Source organism: Stomoxys calcitrans, chromosome 4 (genome assembly GCF_963082655.1).
Source record: "Stomoxys calcitrans chromosome 4, idStoCalc2.1, whole genome shotgun sequence".
Lineage (NCBI taxonomy): Eukaryota > Metazoa > Arthropoda > Insecta > Diptera > Muscidae > Stomoxys > Stomoxys calcitrans.
Window position 1 is genome coordinate 22,701,531 of NC_081555.1, and position 21,399 is coordinate 22,722,929.

A 21,399-nucleotide genomic window follows, 5' to 3' on the forward strand; every position below is an offset into this window, starting at 1 on the left:
CCAGCCTTAGTCATTTCGTTTGAAAGTTTCTCATCTCTGCACTGTCCCTTTCTATGCTGGTCCTCCTATCTCAGATAGCCCCAAGCAGATGTCAAATGCCTATCACTATTTTTTTTTGAATTTGTGATTTTTTTCCCAGAATTTTGTTTTCCCCATATGCTGATAAGAGTTCGTAGTATCATGAAGGCTGGAAGCTGATTTACAAACAATTTGAGTTGTAGTGTCCATATTGTTGATTAGTTAACATTTGAATTAGCTATAAGAAGCTTTCATATAGTCTGTGTCGACTAGAATAAAGAAGGGCAAAATGAAATTATACGTATTTTTTACACTTTTAATGGTCATATGTACTTTAGCCAAAGGTAAGTTTGTAAACAAATGATTTAAAAAGGCAATTTTTATTTAATCGATTTTGTCTTGTAGCTGAGGTTACCTGCACCATTGATGGCAAGAGTGTAAAAGTGGGACAAACTTATCAGCCACCTGGACAATGTAGACTTTATAAATGTACCAACGAGGGCACCTTCAGCACCACAGAGTAAGTTTAGCTTGGAAATTGGATTCGAGTTTGAGAAGGGTATACAAGATTACATCAGTCCAAACTCAACGGAAAATTTTACTTAAATTTGATAAGCATAGTATTTTGTTTAAAAATATGATTTGTAAATAAGGTTAATAGTGGTTTATAGTGGCAGTGGAAATGAAGAATCACACTGTGCCCCGAATAATATGTCTAATGTCTGGTATGATAACTAGAGCTGGCAAAATATCGATATTTTAGTTTTTGGCTAAATATCGATTGATGTGTTTTACCATCGATACTATCAAAAATGTTCCACTATTTGCAAAATGGAACAAAAAATAAGCAATCCGATCGTGGATGTATTCCAATCATACATTTTTCAATCGTCCTTCTTGTTAAGTATTTCAAGTAATGTTCGAACCGGTCCATACATTGGTATAGCGTCCTTCCCAAATCTCTAATTTTTTCGAACCCATAGAGGGTGCAACTTCCATCCGAATAGGCCACAAGTAGTATTCTTTATTTCATTCATTTAATAATTTATAAATTGAATTTGGTTGCAATATATGTAAGTTAAGTTTTAAAATATGGGTTGCCCAAAAAGTAATTGCGGATTTTTCATATAGTCGGCGTTGACAAATTTTTTCACAGCTTGTGACTCTGTAATTGCATTCTTTCTTCTGTCAGTTAGCTGTTACTTTTAGCTTGCTTTAGAAAAAAAGTGTAAAAAATGCATTTACTTTCTTTTAAAAAATCCGCAATTACTTTTTGGGCAATCCAATAAAAAAATAAGAATAGCATATTGATATTTCTTATGACATTAGCCTACGGCCGTTAGTCTACTGTTCAAATGTTATAATTCTGTGATAGATATTCATAGTTTAGAAGTTGAACTCGTGTGACAATTGTTCTCTGTATTGAACACAGATTTTTATAAAGTTAGCTAAGGATTTCCAATCTATTTTGAGACCATTTAAAGTGCAAATTAGATCATTCTCATCAAGCGAAACCTTTTTGAAGTATTGAATTCGAAATTCCCTTAAAGCGGGACATTTACATAAAAAGTGTTGCAAACTTTCATTTTCGTTCTGAGGTTTCGACTTCTGAGGGAAACGGGTTTCATTCAGTTTTATCATGTTGCTTCTGGCCTTAAATATCCACGTTATTTCGTCTTGGGTATAACGGTTGTTCACGTATAACGGACCCACAGATGCATCAAGTTTACCATAGAACCTTCTCGTTTCATTTGCTTTCGCCCTATAGCCATCAATGTATTTTGATCGCAGGACAAACTCTGTTTAAATTTCCTCAAGAAAATACTTAACTTGCCAACATTTACATCCACTTATATTCTTATGCTCGAAACCGGTGTAGAAAATGGACACGTATATACCCTTGGTACACACCTAAAATATTTCCATCGAGCCATGTTTGAATACAACGAAGAAAGGCTTCCACATAAACTTGCAAAACTTATTCATCGGCGTCAACTCTTCTGGGCCAAGAAAATAAATGAACTTATGTTGGAATACAATATGGAGCGTCTTGACTACAACTCAAGTCATACTATATATCTATTGTATATACCTAGGAAATCTACGATAGTATCGATATTTATTATTAGAAACATCAAATATTGCGAATATCAATAGTTTGCTAGATCTACATCAAACCTAACCTATAAGTTAGTTTAGATTAGACTGAAAAGAGGGTGCGGATATTAATGCGCCCATTCAACTATGGGCATATCTAAGTCAATAATCGGCTTGTTGCGAGCTCTAAATAGTAAAAAGTAACCTCCAAAAAGAAAATTTAAGTCATTAATTCCGTGCCACTTTCAAAATTCCTAATTCCTAATTGGTTCACATGACTGTTAGCCGCGAAAGACGGGCAATGGCATAGGAAATGCACCAACCTCACATCATTCCCCCAACTAACCTACACTCGTAGAAAAAAGATTGCTGAAAATAGCATACACAGTCTGAATATAGTGGAATGTAAGGCTTTCTTCGCTCTTGCTGCGCTAAAGAGAGAGCGCTGTTTCAAAACAAAACCGTGCTCTACACCGTACTCAATAGTCTTTGGGTATGTAGGGCATCTTAATCCATATGACAAAAGCTCTGATGAAGTTACATGGCGTAACCGAAATCATGTTACACTAGCCAGTCAAAGTGTTTTAAATAGCAGCACACTCTTGCTCAACTTTTATAATTTCTTTCCAAGCTATTCTTTGAATAGAAAGCATTGAATATGATCTCGAGCTGGAAGATGTTTGAAAAAACACAAAAAATGTATTATTTCATTTTATTTTTGAAAATTTAAATTCACTAAAAATGGTTTTTATATTTTTTTTTTCAGTTGTCCTCCAGTCCATGTAACCCACAATTGCAAACTTATTGAGAAGGATGTCACAAAACCCTATCCCGAGTGTTGTGCCCGTGTTGTTTGCAAACATTAAATAGAAAACCAATTATGTGCTGCTAAACGATCCAATAAAGAGTAATAATTCTTAAACTTTTTGTACGCCAAATAAAATGTTTGCTGGTCTTCCACGAGGGTAACGTAGGAAATGGAAGATACCGAGTATAGCAAGGCAAAGTACAGGCAAATTTTCCTCGTAGTACAGTTGGGGTAGTTGCCTTTAACATTCGTTAAAGGTACTGAGCGAAATTTGGGCCGTGGATTTCGCGGTACCTACAACGTCAACAGTAAACTGTTCAGTGTGAATATAGGACATCAACAAAATCTTTCCATCGAGCTTAATCGTTGGCCAGAGACATGGCTTGATTCCATTATATATGGGTTGATTTCAACTCTCTTTTCGTACAGCAGATACATGTGTTTTTCGGGCCTCCCCTCCCTCGCTGTCCTTGCGGGTTCCACTTTAGGACATTTCTCGCTATATCATGGATATGACCCAACCAAGTTCATTTTCTCTTCTAAATTTTTACATCGATAGGGGAAGTGTTTGTTCTTATTTGCAATTCATTTAAAATACGGTTGGGCCAGGAAATTCCAAGTATTTGTCGTATGCAGCGTTTTACGAAAACTTGGACTTTACTGGAAGTCGCTGGTATCAAGCTCCTAGTTGTACAACCACCTAATAAAACCATATAAATAAATTTCACACTACTGTTGAAGATCCTGACTTTTGTATTATGTGAGATGTCTCTGCATCTCCAAACTTTGATGAGTTTAAGAAAGGCGCTTCTAGCCTTGTTGAAATGTATGCGTATGTCTGCCTCTGATCCTCCGTCCTTTGCTATTTTGCTGGCACGATAGAATATGTTGTCAACGTCTTCAATGATAAGGTCTTTTATAGTGAGCGCGGTTTCAGATTTGATGATCCTATCCTCATCAATTTGGTCTTTGCTATGTTTGTCCTCAGGCCTACATTGACCGCATTTTCATTATGTCGTTCCAGTATCGCCTTTATGTGCTTGAAGTGATGCACAAAGAGGCATACATATATCATCCGCGTAGTCAATGTTTTCAAGGAAGTCGTTAATACCCCAGCGTAAGCTATAGTGTACCTCAGGATTAGTTCCTTCTAATACGGAGTCTAATAAAATTAAAAATAGCATCGGTGACAGGATGTAACCCTGCTTCACTCCTTTGTCGATCCCGAAAGGTCGGCTCTCTTTTCCATTGAAATAGACTGAAATTTCAACATTCCTATACAGCTCCCTAATTAGTGTTACAATTTTTTCAGGGATGCCCTTATTAAACAGCGTGCTCCACATTGAACCTCGCGAAACTGTGTCAAAAACACGCTCGAACCGATGAATAAAAGATATAGGTGTGTATTAAGTTCTGCAGACTGTTCATTGATTATGCGCAGGGAGTTAATGTGGTCGGCACAAGAACGTCCTGGCCGAAAACCTGCCTGTTCCGTCCTCAAAATACTGTCAAGTGCAGGCGAAAAAGGCTGCAGAAGAAAACTTGCCATCATTTAATTGATTGCGTTTAGCAATGTTATCCCCCTTTTGTTCTTTCACTGGGTGAGGTCAACCTTCTTTGGAACTGTGATCATGATCCTCTTGTTCATTCCGTGGGGACAACGTTTGTATCGCTTGAGCTATGGGGTATGCCCCTTAGCGCAACAGTTCAGCAGGTATATTATCAAGGCCGGCTGATTTGCCGTTTTTGAGTGAGACCAGAACTGTCTCAATTTCTTGGGTGGGACCGTATATATATTCCTGTATGGGTTTCGGCGCATAGGAGGATTAAGAAGATCGGAGATTACGTCCTCGGATTTTGGTCCTTGGGAGCTGAAGAAACCACGCCATCGGTCTAATTGCTGTTCAGGTGTTGTTCCGATCAGTCCTTATCTATTGTTATTGCCTTTGGCCTTATATTGTTGCCGCTCATTTGTTTCGCTGACTTGTAGACAACACACATGTTTCCAATATTAGCTGCATTTTCTGTTTGCTCTGTCTGCCAGCATATTGAAATATATTCGATTATCTCTGCGAACTAGGCGCTTGACCAGCAAGGCGAAGGCGCGATATTCAGTCCTGGCCGCGATTTTAGTTATACTTGATTTTGTGTTTTATTTCCTCTATAGTTTCGTTACTTCTCCATGGTTTTTGGGATCGTCGAGCAATACCTATGATAGAGGTGCCCGTCTCCGTACATGCTGCTATCAGCCCAGGATGGGTATCGCGCGCTGTTTCGTTTCTTTTTTTTGTTTGATTTCTTTTCATGACGGCTGGGCGTAGAGGTAGAGTGGCCACTAAAAGCATGTGGTCACTATCGATGTCGGCCCCTCGTCTAGTTTTCACATCCATCAGCAAACCCAAAAAGAGTTTGCTGATAAGTATGTGGTCGATTTGATTACGTATGTTTCTGGTGATTCCCAAGTATATTTGTATACATTTTTTGGGGAATTTTGTTTCTCTAATAAAGAGCCGGTTTCTTGCGCAGAAATAAACCAATATGTCGCCATTGTCATTCCTGGTATCGCCAAATCCTTGCATTCCCATTATTGATTGTATATTATTGTTGTTATTGCCCATATTGGCATTAAAATCCCTCATAACTAACTCAATGTTCCCTTTTGTAGAGAGCGTGTCACTGAGTCGAGTTGGGAATAGAATTGATCCTTTGTTTTGTCGTCATCGGGTTCGGTTGACGCGTAGCATTGTACAATGGATATTTTGTGGAATTTTGACACAATTTGACAGATATAACTGTGTATGATAGAAGAGCTAGAACAGCCAATTATTCGACGGATTTCAATGCCTGATAAAATGAAGTGGTATCCACCTTGTAGATCCATAGTTCCGGATTTCGGCCATCCTACTTCAGTTGAACCGAGGATGTCTAGGATGTAGTTTGACATCTCGTTCTGGACTTGGTAAAGTCTCGATGACTCTGAGAGAGTTCTGACGTTCCATGTTCTTAGCATTAACCGTGTTCAGAATCCATAGGTCGTCATCGGGGGGTTGTCAGTTCCATTATTTCTTGTTGATGTTTCTGTAAACGTGATTTTTACATGGATGGCGGATTGGGCCGTGGCATAGGTGCCTAGTGCTGGGGCTATTAGCGACTCACTAAGCCGGGCTTTCTTGATGGTGAATTATCTGAAGATCTGCGAGTGGCACCGTTGGCCATTTTCTTTGGCTCATCCGCTGTCGACCTTATTGCACGAACCCATCGTGATTGTATTCGTATCAGTGCAAACGGGAAATCCCTTGCTTGTGCTAACTTGTGGCTTCGACACGCATATTTTATTTCTGCGTTACCCGTCATATCTGATGAGCTTTCCTCAATCCACCACCTGGTGAGGCGTCCGATGGGAGAAGTAGCATGGAACTTCGCAAGGAGGCATTACTTGTAAGCGGTGTAAAGTTACTGGGTCTGAAAGCCCGCCCTTGTAGAAAATACTGAACTCTGAAAACACGAAGGAATAGAAAATATAATTTGCGAATCTAAGCCTAGACTGTGCGAAGGCGCAGTATTCGAACTGGCGGATATATTGCAATAGTACAAGGCCGTCATTGCCGCTGTAAAGAAAGTGCAATGGATTGGACACTGAAAGTTGATGAATATAGGTGGATTTGCGGTTAGTCAACGACTGAAATATCTCGTCACCACATTAACTCCACTGGATAGTATATATTTAAGCCAAATTCTTTTACATCAATCTTATTTGTGCCCATACCTGGACAAAAGACAAGGGAGAACAGACCAGGGATATGTTTTAAAAGACAACATCTGGAAGTTGGCCCGCATTAAAATCGTACTTGGAGAATTTAATGCACATATGTTTATAAAGGGTGATTTTTTAGGAGCTATGCAAATTTTTTCTCTTTGGAGAGAAGTTTTACATGGCATAGTACCTCACAAATGTTGTCATCATTAGGAGGAGAAAACGACCGTTGAAAATTTTTTTGATGGTCTCGCCAGGATTCGAACCCATGCTAACCTCTGCGCTACGGTGGAAAATTAAAAAAAAATAACACAAAAAATGCAGAAATATGCATGAAATCTTTTTTTGAATCGATAGTACGATCCATATAATTTAATGTTTGAAGATTATTTCATGCAAATGTTCACCGTGAACGCGCCTCAAATCCTCCATCCGCTTAGTACAATTTTGGCATACTCTTTTCAACATTTCGGCCGGTTTCTCACGAATAAGTGCTTTAATGTTGTCTTCCAATGCGTAACTTGAAGCGGGCTTGTCTGTATAGTCACGAGCTTTAACATAGCCCCACAAAAAATAGTCCAAAGGCGTTATATCGCACGATCTAGGCGGCCAATTGACCGGTGCCGAACGTGAAATAAAATGTTCACCGAACTAGCCTCTCAATAAGTTCATTGATACGCGTGCTGTGTGGCATGTGGCACCGTCTTATTGAAACCACATTTCGTGCAAGTCAAGCTCTTTCATTTTGGACAAAATAAGTTGGATATCATCTCACGAAAGCGCTCACCATTCACAGTTACGTTACGATTCGCATAATATTTGAAGAAATACGGTCCAATGATGCCACCAGCCCATAAACCGCACCAAACTGTGACTTTGGTTGGTAGCTTTTGCAATGCTTTTGGCTGATCTTCACTCCAAAATCGACAATTCTGTTTATATACGTAGCCCTTGAGCCAAGAATGAACTTCGTCGCTGAACACAAGAAGCGCGCGATGCATTTTCTCAACAGAGCACTCATTTTGAAAATAAAATTCAATAATTTCAAAGCATTGTTCGTTTGTAAGACGATTCATGGATAAATTATAGACCAAACTGAAGATGTTTGACAGTGAAACAAAACTCGAAAAGTGCATGCGCTGTTTAAACCATTGTTGTCAAAAAGATAATACCTAAAAAATCACTCTTTATATGGGCTAAGTTTTGGGTCTATGTGCTTTCAGAAACTTAGTGTTCAATTTTATGGCACTTATATTTATCCTCCTTTATAATCCACTTAGTTTTTCTTTTATAATTATTTTTTACGTATCACACTCTCCGTGTTATTTATGAATTCAAAAATAATTATGAATTTTAAAGTTGTGTTCTTAACCTCATTTCGGCAAACTTTAGGGAAAAATCATCTTTTTTCCATACCGTCCAATCAACTCCATCACCTGCCGAAGTCGTTCTATAAAATCCGGCCAAATTACTGAAAGAAATAAGAACACAGTTAAATCTGGTGCTAAATTGGTTCTAAAGTCACATACCAATGATAGCATTTTTTAAACCACCAACCGCTGCGATATATATAAGCACAGCTCCTATCGCTGCTATCATTATCCTCATCAGCTGTTGAAAATTTAACGTCTTTATGATGTTTCATAGCATCACCTGCATCACCGCTGTATGTGCCTAATTCAAGTATGGCATATTTCTCGTTCTCGTTGCCCACCCTAAAGCGATCGTATTTGGCATATCGTGTTCCATTTTCAAAACTTTGCAACACCACAAGAAGCTCTTGGGGTGGGCCGTAGGTGGTTAAGACATGCAATTCTTCAAGACCAATGAAAAATTCCCCATTCCGATTGCCAAATCCAAATTTGTATTCGGTCCAATTTCTGTTGAAATTGACCGAACCATCTTGGCGTCGGAGTATAGTTTTCCATTCTTTATTTTGAAGCATTGCAATATGCTTTTCTAGTCTGAAGTAAAATGGTAAACAAAGTTAATTATCTGTACAGTATCTTCTAATACATATAAAAATCAATTTGTGTTTGTTTGTGTGTTTGTATGTTTGTGTGTTCCTTATAGACTGAGAAACGGCTGAACCGATTTTCTTGAAATTTTCACAGATGGTGCATAATGATCCCGTGGTGAAAATAGGGTACTAAATTTTTTGATATCTGAAGGGGGAGCGGACCCTCCCCCTTATCCTTATTTTCAGAAACGCCAGATCTCGGAGATGGGTGGTGCGATTTAAGCGAAATTTTGTGTGCTCTCATATAGTACCCTAAAAATAAAAATTTGGTATTCAAATTTCGGATGGGGTACTTAGGGGGGCCGTCCCACCCTAAAACCTACTAAACATATATTTAGATCAATCACGACAATATGGGACTCAAATGAAAGATGTTTAGGTTAAGAAAACGTATCTGATATCCGATTGTCGGACCAAGTGTTAGGGGGACCACCCTAACCCCCAAAACACCCCTAAATCGGACATATTTACCGACCATGGCAATATGGGACTCAAATGAAAGGTATTTGCGAATAAAATACGAATCTAATATCCCTATGTGGGACCACGTTTTTGGGGCTCCACCCCTTCCCCAAAACACCCCCGAAACAGGACTTATTTACTGACCATGGGAATATGGGGCTTAAGTAAAAGGTATTTGAGTGTAGAATTCGAATCTGATATCCAAATATGGGACCAAGTGTTTGGGGGGGGGGGCGCCTCTCCCCAAAAACATCCCCCAAAAAAGGGAACAAATTTACGACAATAGCAATATGGGGCTCAAATAAAAGGTCTTTGGAAGTAAAGCACGAATCTGATATCAATATTCGGGAAAATGGACTATGGGGGCCAACGCACCCCCACAACACCACCCAAATATGAAGTATTTGCTGACTATTGCAATATGAGGCTCAAATAAGAGGGGTTTTAAAGTGGAACACGAATCCGATTTATATTTTCAAGGCCAACTCACTGAGCGCCCATTCCCCAAAACACCCCCCAAACCGGTCATGTTTGCCGACTATGGAAATATGGGGCTCAAATTAAAGGTATGTGGGAGTAGACTATGTATCTGATATCAACATTAGGGGCCAACTGTCTAGCGGACGTCCCACCACCATAACAACCTTCAAATAGGACATATTTGCTCATCAAGACAATTTGGGTCTTAAAGAGAGTGAAACTAAATATTCATAGTTTTTAGGGTCAATACACCAAACCGGACATATTTGCAGACTTTTGCAATAAGGAGTTAAAATGATATTAGAAAAAAAATTTGATATCCAATTTTGAGGCCAATGGCAAACCAATGGCAAATATGCTGATATTTTTTCAGGGCCAAGTGTCTGGGGGACTACCTCACCCCCGAGAACATCCCTAAATCAGATATCATGAGAATATCGGGCTGGAATAAAGTATTTTAAGAATGGAGTACACCTTACATCCAAACTTAAATTCGTGGACCAATAAAGACCACATGGGATTCAGATAAAGGCACTTATATTGTTAAACTGTTAGTCAAGCGATATACCATTTTCGTAGCATGGTATTTCACTAAAAGCTCTTGAATTGTCGAAAATAAATATTCCAAGGAAAATTTTGCTCCATATAAAATAAAAGAGGGCGCAGCGTAGCGGGCCCGGGTCAGCTAGTCATATAAAAAGTGAAGACATCTCTGTTAAAAAAATTCCTCTGAGCTCAATTTAAAATGATATACAGGAAACACATTATATATGAATACTCATAAACAATATTTATATACTCTATACACTTACCTTTCATATGATTCCAACTGGGCTTTTTTCAAGTCTTCCTTCAATTTTTTTATCTGTCTGTCTTGATCTGATAATCTAAAAAAAAAAATTTCAACAAAAATAAAAGGAGAAATGAGTATTTTTCGCCTCTTCAGATTTCTGTTATGACTTCTACCATGTATGATACGAAATGAGTATTTTTCGCCTCTTCAGATTTCTGTTATGACTTCTACCATGTATGATACGAATCGGTTCACAGCCTGATATTGCTCCGACAATTAGGTGCGGACACTTTACTGTACTAGAACCATCTGCGGGACATACTAGTAAGGAAAACGATTAAGGGTCTTGTAAGCAGCAAGGGATTCCTGACAAACATTTCTATAAGGTTGCAAATGCATAATTGCCCACGTACATTTCGTTAAGGAACAGGGGGCAAACTTCTCACATATCAATGAGTGCTGTTCGTTTCAAGTCCAGAGGGATTTAGGTCTGTGCATCCGAGTGAGTCTGGCTGGGCAGTTAAACAGGTGACGTGTGGTCCCAGGTTACAATCGTGGCATACATCCTGCACGTTGGCATCAATCCTTGCTCTGTAGGAATTGAGGCGGCTGCATCTGCGGTATCGTAATTGAGCCAGAACTACACCCAGAGAAAAGTTGATACCAAACGTGCTCATTTCAGTACCATACGGTATTGACAGTAAAGCAACACCATATGATACAGAAACAATACCGGATGGTATGGTACTACCCTTATTACCAAACTGGTATTGGTTTAAATAACAATTTGAAACATAAAATGATTAGTACCGTTTGGTACCAGCCTTATTGCCGAACTGGTATTGGATTTAATACCAATTTGTTATTGGTTTTAGCATCAGACCGTTATTGGTTTTAGTACGAAATCGTTGTTGATTATTCCACCGCCTAATGAACCATAAAAAACCATTGATAAAAATTTTAATCTTATTTTAATTCGAATGCAGATTGCAAATTTGCCCATGAACATTCCATTCAGGAACTGGGGCAAACTTCTCACAAATCAATGAGTGCTGTTCAATTCAATTTTAAGCTCAATGATAAGGGACCTCCTTTTTATAGCCGAGTCCGAACGGCGTGCCGCGGAGCGACACCTCTTTGGGGAGAAGTTTTTACATGGCAAAGTACCTCACAAATGTCGCCAGCATTAGGACGGGATAACCACCGTTGAAAATTTTTCTGATGGTCTCGCCAGGATTCGAGCACATGCGTTCAGCATCATAGGCGGACATGCTAACCTCTGTGCTACGGTGGCCTCCACGATTCGATTATTTATGTTAATAATTAAAGACAATTAACGTTGCACCGTGACCAACCTCAATTCTTTGAATTCAGCAATTGATTCCATATCCATTGATTCCCAGAATTGGCTTTCATATGAATACACCAACATAGCATCGTTTCACAAGAGACTATCATGTTTTTGATGTAGAAAGTCTTTAGAATTTGAGCAGGTTTTTATGAAAATTCTCCTACGAGGCTCGGGAGGAATAGTGACTCAAGCGACTCCCCCAAACTCAGATACCTTGCAGTCTTCAGTAGCGGGATTACTCTGTCCATCTTCCAGACATCGGGAACTATAAGTGTCCAAAGACTGGATGAAGACAGTAGTAAGGTGCTCGACTCCAGATAGATGCAGGTTCTTCAGCATCAGTGTAGAGATCCCGTCGGTGCCCGATGCCTTGGATGTCTTGGCGCCACGAATGACATTAGTTGCTTCGTCCACGGATACGACAAATGGCTTTCCTTCTAGCCTTGTCACTCTCAGGATGCATAATGAATTGACGGTTGAACAACCTGGCGAATCTCTTCGGATCCGTCACAGTTACGTCGCCAAAAATGACTGGGGTCCTGTCGTCCCCAGGTAGACGAGAGTAACTTAACAGAAGACCACAGCTTGCCTAAACCGGTACCTAAGTTACATTGCTCCAAGTGTTGCAGCCACAAATTCGGCTTATGTTTGTTGAATGCCCTGTTAATATCCAGATTCAGGTCGCTGATTCTGGGGTTAGTGGGGTCCGTGCAACGAATTCCATCCCGTTCGTCTGCGAGGAAATTGGGCCGCACTTGGGGTATTATACTGCCTGGTATAAAGGGAGCGGCTGCTGCGTTAATGATGATTCGGCATTTCCTCTCGGCAACTAACAAATTTGAGAGTGGTGTCAGTTCACTGGAGCGGTGATTGGTGTACTCTCTGAAGCCGGTCCAATCGGCCTTCTTTTCATTGGTAAACGTCCGGCGCTCAGAGGTTATGCAGTCGGGTGCTCCGTCAATGGTGAGAATTATGGGGAGCTGGTCTAATCATAAATAAATCAGAGGTTGCAATGGAAATGCTAGTAGGGGCATTCTCATTCATCGTGCAAAACGAGGAACCTTCAACACCTTTGCCAAAGCTATGCCCCGCTGGTCGTTCCTAGGGGAGAATTCCACGAAACGTGATGCGCATTAAAGTCTCCTAGAACCAGTTGATTGTGGCCAGAAGGTAGGGCTTGTAAGCTTGGTCTTCTTGTAATCCTAGTAGGGGCATATTCATTCATCGTGCAAAACGTGGAGCATTCAACACCTCTGCCAAAGCTATGCCCCGCTGGTCGTTCCTAGGGAAGAATGCCGCGAAACGTGATGCGCTTTAAAGTTTCCTAGAACCAATCGATTATGGTCAGACAGTATCCCACTTATGTAGGGTTTGTAAGCTTGGCCATTAACTGAATCACAACTACCAACTGGCGGTATATACACATTGTATAACTCTATACCATACACTCCATGTTGGGGTCACTAGCGCCAGGCGAAGAGGGTCTATACTGCACGGAATGGTCAATCCCCCACCTCAAAGCCAATCCCCCACCTCCATTCCCAGCACATTGTATCTGTGACAACTGTGCGGGCTGCAGGTGTTGATCAGCTTTGTCTCTTGGATCGCTGCAACCTCCTCCGATCTCACTATCTCGTCGATCTTGCCTCTTCCGGTACTGGCCCGGCAATATAAGAGCTGGGATGCTGCTGTTGCGAATATTGCCGCACGGGAGAGGTCGGGGGGTCACATAGTGCGACGACGAGGACGCAGAAGGCGACGACGACGACGCTTGTAACCCACTGCTGTCTAATTTCGCACAGCACTTTGCAACATATTCAGTGCGACTATACTCCCCCAGTGACGTAAAGCCAGAGCAAGATCACAAATGCACCCACTTTATGCACCGGTTACATCTTACCGAAACCGACCGAAGATGGAGTCGGTTCTGGCAAACCAAACAGAACCAGGGTACGGGGTTCCTTTCAATCTCGGCACGGACGAACACGTACCAGTGTAGGTGGCAGCCCTCGCCGATGAAGGATTCCATCGGGTCAATCTGGTGCGTGCAACCGGCTATCATGGAATCGATGTTTTTTCTGATGTTTTACGGGCTAAGTTTAGGTTAGGTTGAAAAGAGGCTGCGCATATTATAATCCACGCTCCATGCCACTATGGACATGCAACTAATCTGCTTGTTGTGCGCTCTAGATACTAAAAAGTAACCTCAAAAAAATCCAAGTCAGCAGAACCACCCTAAGGTGGTTCATGTCTGGTATTGTGTCCGCACCTAAGTGTCGGTGTCTGTTAGCCGCAAAAGCTGGGAATGACAAAGGAAATTCTACAACGCCTCATAAGCTTCCCCACATGCGCCACACGTGCTATCGCTTGCCGCATCCTATCGACCATTTCGCTGTTTCTTAGTGCTAAATGCGGACTGCGTCGACCCAAAAGGTTTTCGGATTAACCTAGTTTATTGACAACAGTTATATGGTCTTTACGTCCTTGTCGTGCTCGCGTTAACACTACACGGAGATATTTTTCGGTATTTAGATCGCATAATCCTATTGCTGGCTTAGGCGTATGTACCGAGGGGCATGGTGCCGCAACCTCTTCTTCAACCTAACCTTGCAAAATTTTCGGTTTGTAGGCACTGCAGTTTTTTAAAAGCGGAGACACTACACTTTTTCAAGAGACAGGTATTAATTTTCGATTGCCCACATACAAACCTCTGAGTCAGCTCATCGGATCTGAAACAAAAAAAAAAGATATTAAAATATAAAGAAGGGTTGTATCAATGAGATAGGGGAATTTTGTACTAACCTATTTCTGCTCTCTATCAAGATGGTGTTGATTTTTACAAAAAGTTCTCCCATAATGACATTTTTATCATTTGGATCATTAAAATCCTGTAAGAATATAAGAAATAAAAAAATAATAGGGTTTAACCATATGACAATCATAATCTTTATCGTTGTTATAAGATGCTGTTTAAATTTTTGTCCGATTTGGCTGGAATTTTGCATGCAGTGTTTTGTAATAACTTCCAAAAACTGTGTCAAGTACGATCCAAATCAGTCTACAACCTGATATAGCTCCCACATAAACCGATCTCCCGATTTGATTTTTTGAGCCCCTGGAAGCCACAATTATTGTCCGATTTGGCTAAAATTTTGCATGTAGTGTTCTGTTATGGCTTTCAACAACTGTGTCAAGTACGGTTCGAATTGGTCTACAACCTGATAAAGCTCTCATACAAACTCATGTCCCGATTTGACTTCTTGAGCCAACTGGAAACCGCAATTTTTGGCTGAAATTTTGCATGTAGTGTTCTGTTATGACTTTCAACAACTGTGCCAAGTACGCCCCAAATCGGTTCATAACCCGATATAGCTCTCATATAAACCCATGTCCAGATTTGACTTCTTGAGCCCCTGGGAGCCGCAATTTTTGTCCGATTTGGCTGAAATTTTTCATGTCGTGTTCTGTTATGACTTCCAAAAACTGTGTTAAGTACGGTCCGGATCGGTCCATAACCTGATATAGCTTTCATATAAAGCGATCTCGCGATTTGACTTCTTGAGTCCTTACAAGCTGAAAATTTTGTCCGATTTGGCTGAAATTCTGCAGCCGGTTACGGCTTCCAACAACTGTGCCAAAAACGTTATACATCAGTCTCTAACCTGTAATAGCTCCCATCTAAACCGGTCCCTCGATCATCCTTGTTCGTTTCCTATAAGCTTTAATATTTGCTGGTTTGACAGAAGTTTGGTAGAATAAAACTATGTCCTTCAACTAAATTGGGTTCCCAAGATTCAGCCCGGCCGAACATAACACACTTTTACTCGTAAGTCCTTACTTTGCTCTCTTAAATGTCCCAAATAGTAAATTCCATCAGATTGACATCTGGCGAATTGGACTGTCACTGTGTGGACGAAATAAAGTGCGGAACATGATTATTAAGACATACTTTGTTTACAAGTGTTTTATGTGGCGGTGCAGAGTCTTGATGGTATGTCAATTGTTTACGACCGAATTATTTGCCTTCCCAGAGCTCCACAGCAGAATCCAAAATGTTTTACCGATAATAAGTCACATTTATATTGACGCCACCCTCGATGAAAACGTTTAGAGAGCGGCCACCGGCGCACAATGGCGTGGACAGAGGAAACAGGTGGCAAAAATCAACACTTTCATGTGCGCTTACGAAATTGAAAGAACCTACCTTATGTAATTGTACGTATAGAAATGTCAGATATTTAGTTTAGGAGATATGACCGCTAAAATTCATCAATTTTCGATTTTCAAAAAAAAAAACACAATTTTTAAGTATTTTGGTACTTTTGCAAGTGTAATACCTCGAAAAGTAGACATGGAAGACAGGAATTGTCATTTTTTTATTTTTTCTATTGTTGCTTATACTCACTTAATAAATGTAGAATTATCAAAAAAAAAAAAACAAGTAAAAAGGCGTTAAGTTTGGCCGGGCTGAACTCTGGACACCCTCCACCTCGGTTATATATGTCAACCACTTTTTGTCATAATACGGTGAAAAATGAAAAATTTATGCCCCCATAACAGCATTATCGAAAATGGTCCGTTTTGGACCAAATTCGACACGGATATTGAGCGATCTATTAAATACAAGTCTTTGTTAAATTTTGTAGAACAAAATATTGGATGACACGGATGCCGAAAAGCCCAACATAAGTCACTGTCTAAAATTTCAGTTAAATCGAGAGATCGGTCTTTTGGCGGCTATATCCAAATCTGAACCGATCTGGGCCAAATTGAAGAGGGCTGTCGAAGGGCCTAACACAACGTACAGTCCCAAATTTCGCCGACATCAGACAATAAATGCGCCTTTTATGGGCCCAAAACTTTAAAACGAGATATCGGTCTATATCCAAATCTGTACCGATCTATGTCATATTGCAGAAAGATGTCGAGGAGCCTATCTTAACTCACTGTCCCAAATTTCGGCGACATTGGACAATAAATGCGCCTTTTATGAGCCCAAAACCTTATATCGAGAAATCGGTCTATATGGCAGCTATATTAAAATCTGGACCGATCTAAGCCAAATTGACGAAGGATGTCGAAGGGCCTTACACAACTCACTGTCCCAAATTTCAGTGAAATCGGATAATAAATGTAGCTTTTATGAGCCTAAGACCCGAAATCAGAGGATCGGTCTATATGGCAGCTATATCAAAATTCGGACGGATCTAAGCCAAATTGACGAAGGATGTCGAAGGGCCTAACACAACTCACTGTCCCAAATTTCAGCGAAATCGGATAATAAATGTAGCTTATATGGGCCTTAGACCCTAAATCAGAGGATCGGTCTATATGGCAGCTATATCCAAATCTGAACCGATTTGAGCCAAATTGACGAAAGATGTCGAAGGGCCTAACAAAACTCACTGTCTCAAATTTCAGCAAAATCGGATAATAAATGTGGCTTTTATGGGCCTAAGACTCTAAATCGGAGGATCGGTCTATATGGCAGCTATATCCAAATCTGTGAGGAAACGAGGCTATTACTGAAAGAAAGTAAGAAGGAGGTCAGTATAGCTTTTGCTATTATAAGGGGACACATAGGACTGCGAGCTCACTTATGCAAAATCGGTGCGGCAAGTGATAACATATGGGGAAGATGATGAGACGTTGAAGCATTTCCGCATTGTTATTGTCCGGCTTTAGAGACTAAAAGACATCGGCACTAAGGTGGGGACACAATACCAGTCATGAACCAACTTAGGGGAATGGTATGGAAAACTATTTAGGAATTAAGCAATACGGAATTCCTAACTTAAAATTGTCTTGTTCGATGTTACTTTTTAGTTTTTCGAGCGCTCAACAAGGTGTATGTAGTTGTATTGGGCGGATTAATATCCGATCCCTCTTTTCAACCTTTAGGTTATATAACCTATATATATGTTGTATCCTTCCACGGATATTGTCAGACCTTAAGCCATTTGCTTGAATTGGAGCCTCCATTCGCCAATGCATTTCTGGTATTATTTTTTTTAACCATTGCCATGGCGTTTGGAAACGCTACCAGTATCATTATAGTGATTTATGGCGCTATACATAAACATTTTGTTTGAGTTCGCCAACAATAGCTGATTATGATTCTCCAGTCAAATATAACAAATTCACACTATTACTCTTTAACTCCATCACTAGTAACTTCCTTACGGGAAATGGGGCAGCTCCCAAATTTGTCACGGGATAGGTCCTATGGTGAAAGGAACCGGTCTCAGTTCTCGTCCCCATGCATTGAAAAAACCTATCCTCTTTATAAGGAATTGTTGCTCGAGGTTGAATTGCCATCATTCTAACACCGTAGGATAGGTCCTGGGACAGATAACATACCCCACCATAGGATGGGGGGGTATACTAATTTCGTCATTCTGTTTGTAACTACTCGAAATATAAGTCTGAGACTCCATAAAGTATATATATTCTTGGTCGTCGTGACATTTCATGTCGATCTAGCCATGTTCGTCCGTCTGTCCGTCCGTCCGTCTGTCTGTCGAAAGCACGCTAACTTCCGAAGGAGTAAAGCTATCCGCTTGAAATTTTGCACAAATACTTCTTATTAGTGTAGGTCGGTTGGTATTGTAAATGGCCCATATCGGTCCATGTTTTGATATAGCTGCCATATAAACCGATCTTGGGTCTTGACTTCTTGAGCCTCTAGAGTGCGCAATTCTTATCCGATTTCAATGAATTTTTGCACGTAGTATTTTGTTATGATATCCAACTGTGCCAAGTATGGTTCAAATCGGTTTATAACCTGATAAAGCTGTCATATAAACAGATCTGAGGACTTGTCTTCTTGAGCTTCTAGAGGCCGCAATTCCTATCCGATTTGGCTGAAATTTTGCATCACGTATTTTATACTTACTTCCAACAACTATGTCAAATAAGGTTCAAATCGGTACATAACCTGATATAGCTGCCATATAAACCGATCTGGGATCCTGACTTCTTGAGCCTCTAGAGGTCGCAATTATTATCCGATTTGCCTGAAATTTTGTACGACGGATTCTCTCATTACCAACAACATACGTGTTTATTATGGTCTGAAGCCGGACTATAGCCCGATACAGCTCCCATATAAATCGATCTCTTTATTTTACTTCTTGAGCCCCCAAAGGGCGCAATTCTTATTCGAATTGGCTGACATTTTACACAGGTCTCCAACATATAATTTAATTGTGGTCCAAACCAGACCATATCTTGGTATCGCTCTAATAGCAGAGCAAATCTTTTCTTATATCCTGTTTTGCTTAAGAAGAGATGTCGGGAAAATAACTCGACAAATGCGATCCATGGTGGAGGGTATATAAAATTCGGCCCGGCCGAACTTAGCACGCTTTTACTTGTTAAAAAATAATTAAAAATCTTAAGTTGTGACAATTGAAAAGTTTCATTCCCTGTAGGAGATGTCCTGTGACAGGTAACTAATTCTCCAGTTTGGGACCGGTATATTTGGGGCAATTGGAGGCCACCGTAGCGCAGAGGTTAGCATATCCGTCTATGATGCTGGACGCCTGGGTTCGAATCATGGCGAGACCATCAGAAAAAATTTTTTTGCGTTGGTTTTCTTCTCCTAATGCTGGCAACATTTGTGAGGTACTATGCCATGTAAAACTTCTCTCCAAACAGGTGTCGCACTGCGGCACGCCGTTCGGATTCGGCTGTAAAAAGGAGGCCCCTTATCATTGAGCTTAAACTTGAATCGGACTGCACTCATAGATATGTGAGAAGTTTGCCCCTCTTCCTTAGTGGAATGTCCATGGGCAAAATTTCCATTTTTGCATTTGGGGCACTTGACTACACATTCACATCCCGTAGCGTTTCTTTTTAAATAAACTCAGAAACAAATGCTTTTAGTGGCTTGTAAACAATATAATGAAACAACTGTTATGCAGATGTCATTTCTAGTTTGACCGATATAGCAGTGAGAATTTGGTAAAACTTGGTGTCTACTACCCGAAAAGGTTACTGTTTTTTAGCAGCTTACGAAAATGGTTGAAAATTATGGTTGTTATTGTTTTAAATGTTTTTTTTTGCAACATAAGTTATTTTTAATTAAAGTAGAAAACTTTTACTTACTAAGAATTCCTTGGTCTCAGTATTGTTGGTGCCGAGCACGAAACCAACCGTAATTACAAAAAGGGCAAGGGAGTGCTTCATAGTTTCGGGATGAACTGCCAGAATAAGGTTGTTATCATTTGGAGGCGATCAACTACATATTCTCATTTACTTTACATAAAGAATTGCGAAATTTATATACAAAAAAAAAAAAAACAATGGCAATGATAAGGAAAATTGACACAGAAAAAAACAAGTATAGACGGACTTAAGTCAGGCAAAGCCGACCTTTTGATCGCCTTCACCACATTGGGTATGCAGGTTAAGTCATCGAAATAAAAATTTGCGTAAATTTGAAATAAGGAATTTCTATCACAATCTGTACATATTGTGGCATTCATTGAGAAAATCAAAATGCCATGCAAATTTGCCCATTAACATTCCATTAAAAAGCCGGGGCAGGGGAAAACGATGTTGATAAATATGCTTACAAAGTCCCTTGGAATTAAAAAGGACCAATTTATAATGGACCAATTCGGACTATCCAATAATAGGACTCAAAGTACTATAGAGCAAAGGAACTAGTGGGAGCCATTGACTGGGCTAGCTATCAGCCGGTTGGGGGAGGTTCTTGTTCACTCTACTCTATCAAACTTGGTCCAAACATAAAATAAATTTGTTAATAGACTCAATAAACAAAATATGGCATTAATACCCCACACTGGGTCAAAATTTCGGAAAATAAATGAAAAGATCTATCTAAACACGGCATTGGGCCTCTGGATGAATTGGAGCCCGGTGGTCTATACCCAACCTATTTATAATTTTAGCACTACGCCAAATAATGGCTTAAATCTCTAACGATCATCGAAGATTTTTTTCTAATACACCTTGTAAGAACAGAAAAAAATATTAGCCTTTCATTGTGGATTCAATACAAAAAAACAATTTGATGTAAATTTCCTACAACAAAGAAAATTTAAGCGGCGGTATATAATAAATAAATTTGTATACCCTACACCACTACTGTGGTACAGGTTATTATAACTTAGTGAATTTGTTTGTAACAACCAAAATGAAGAGAGATAGACCCATTGATAAGTATACCGATCGACTCAGAATCACTTTCTGATTCGATTTAGCTACGTCCGTCTGTACAAATTACAAGTCGTAATTTTCACCCGATCGTCTTCAAATTTGGTAAAAAAAAATGCAAAAAAAATAAAATGTGAAATTTTACGTAATTTTGTTTATTCTACGAATCGTTTTCGAATTGCGAACTGCGGAATACCGGAAAATGATCGATATTCGAAAAAATGAAGGAGTTACAGCGTTTTTGACCTTGAAAATGACCTTGAATTTTTACGTCGAAAAAGATTTGAAATTCGCAAAATTAAAGATGTTACAGCAATTGCAAACTCACCACAATTTTTTTATTACTTTTCGAATATTAATTATGTGATTTTGAGCTTGTTTTTTGAAGAAAAAACATAGGAGTTGCACTAATCCGATTTTTTTGCCATAATCT

General features: G+C 39.8%; 2 protein-coding genes across 2 annotated transcripts; one reads left to right on the top strand and one right to left on the bottom strand.

Moving 5' to 3' along the window:
- The first annotated feature begins 208 nt into the window (after window positions 1–208).
- Window positions 209–3,037, top strand: LOC106085878 (venom peptide MmKTx1-like). The gene is made up of 3 exons (XM_013250326.2): window positions 209–362; window positions 424–538; window positions 2,882–3,037. Exons 1-3 carry the CDS (start codon window positions 308–310, stop codon window positions 2,979–2,981), a joined length of 270 nt encoding a protein of 89 aa, XP_013105780.2. The 5' UTR covers window positions 209–307; the 3' UTR covers window positions 2,982–3,037.
- Window positions 3,038–7,910: 4,873 nt separating this feature from the next.
- LOC106084942 (fibrinogen C domain-containing protein 1-like) lies at window positions 7,911–20,008 on the bottom strand. The gene is made up of 6 exons (XM_013248927.2): window positions 19,893–20,008; window positions 14,586–14,671; window positions 14,492–14,512; window positions 10,452–10,526; window positions 8,207–8,641; window positions 7,911–8,148 (listed from the first exon to the last, which is right to left on the bottom strand). The coding sequence occupies exons 1-6, from the start codon at window positions 19,971–19,973 to the stop codon at window positions 8,031–8,033; spliced, it is 816 nt and encodes a 271-aa protein (XP_013104381.1). The 5' UTR covers window positions 19,974–20,008; the 3' UTR covers window positions 7,911–8,030.
- Window positions 20,009–21,399: the final 1,391 nt, after the last annotated feature.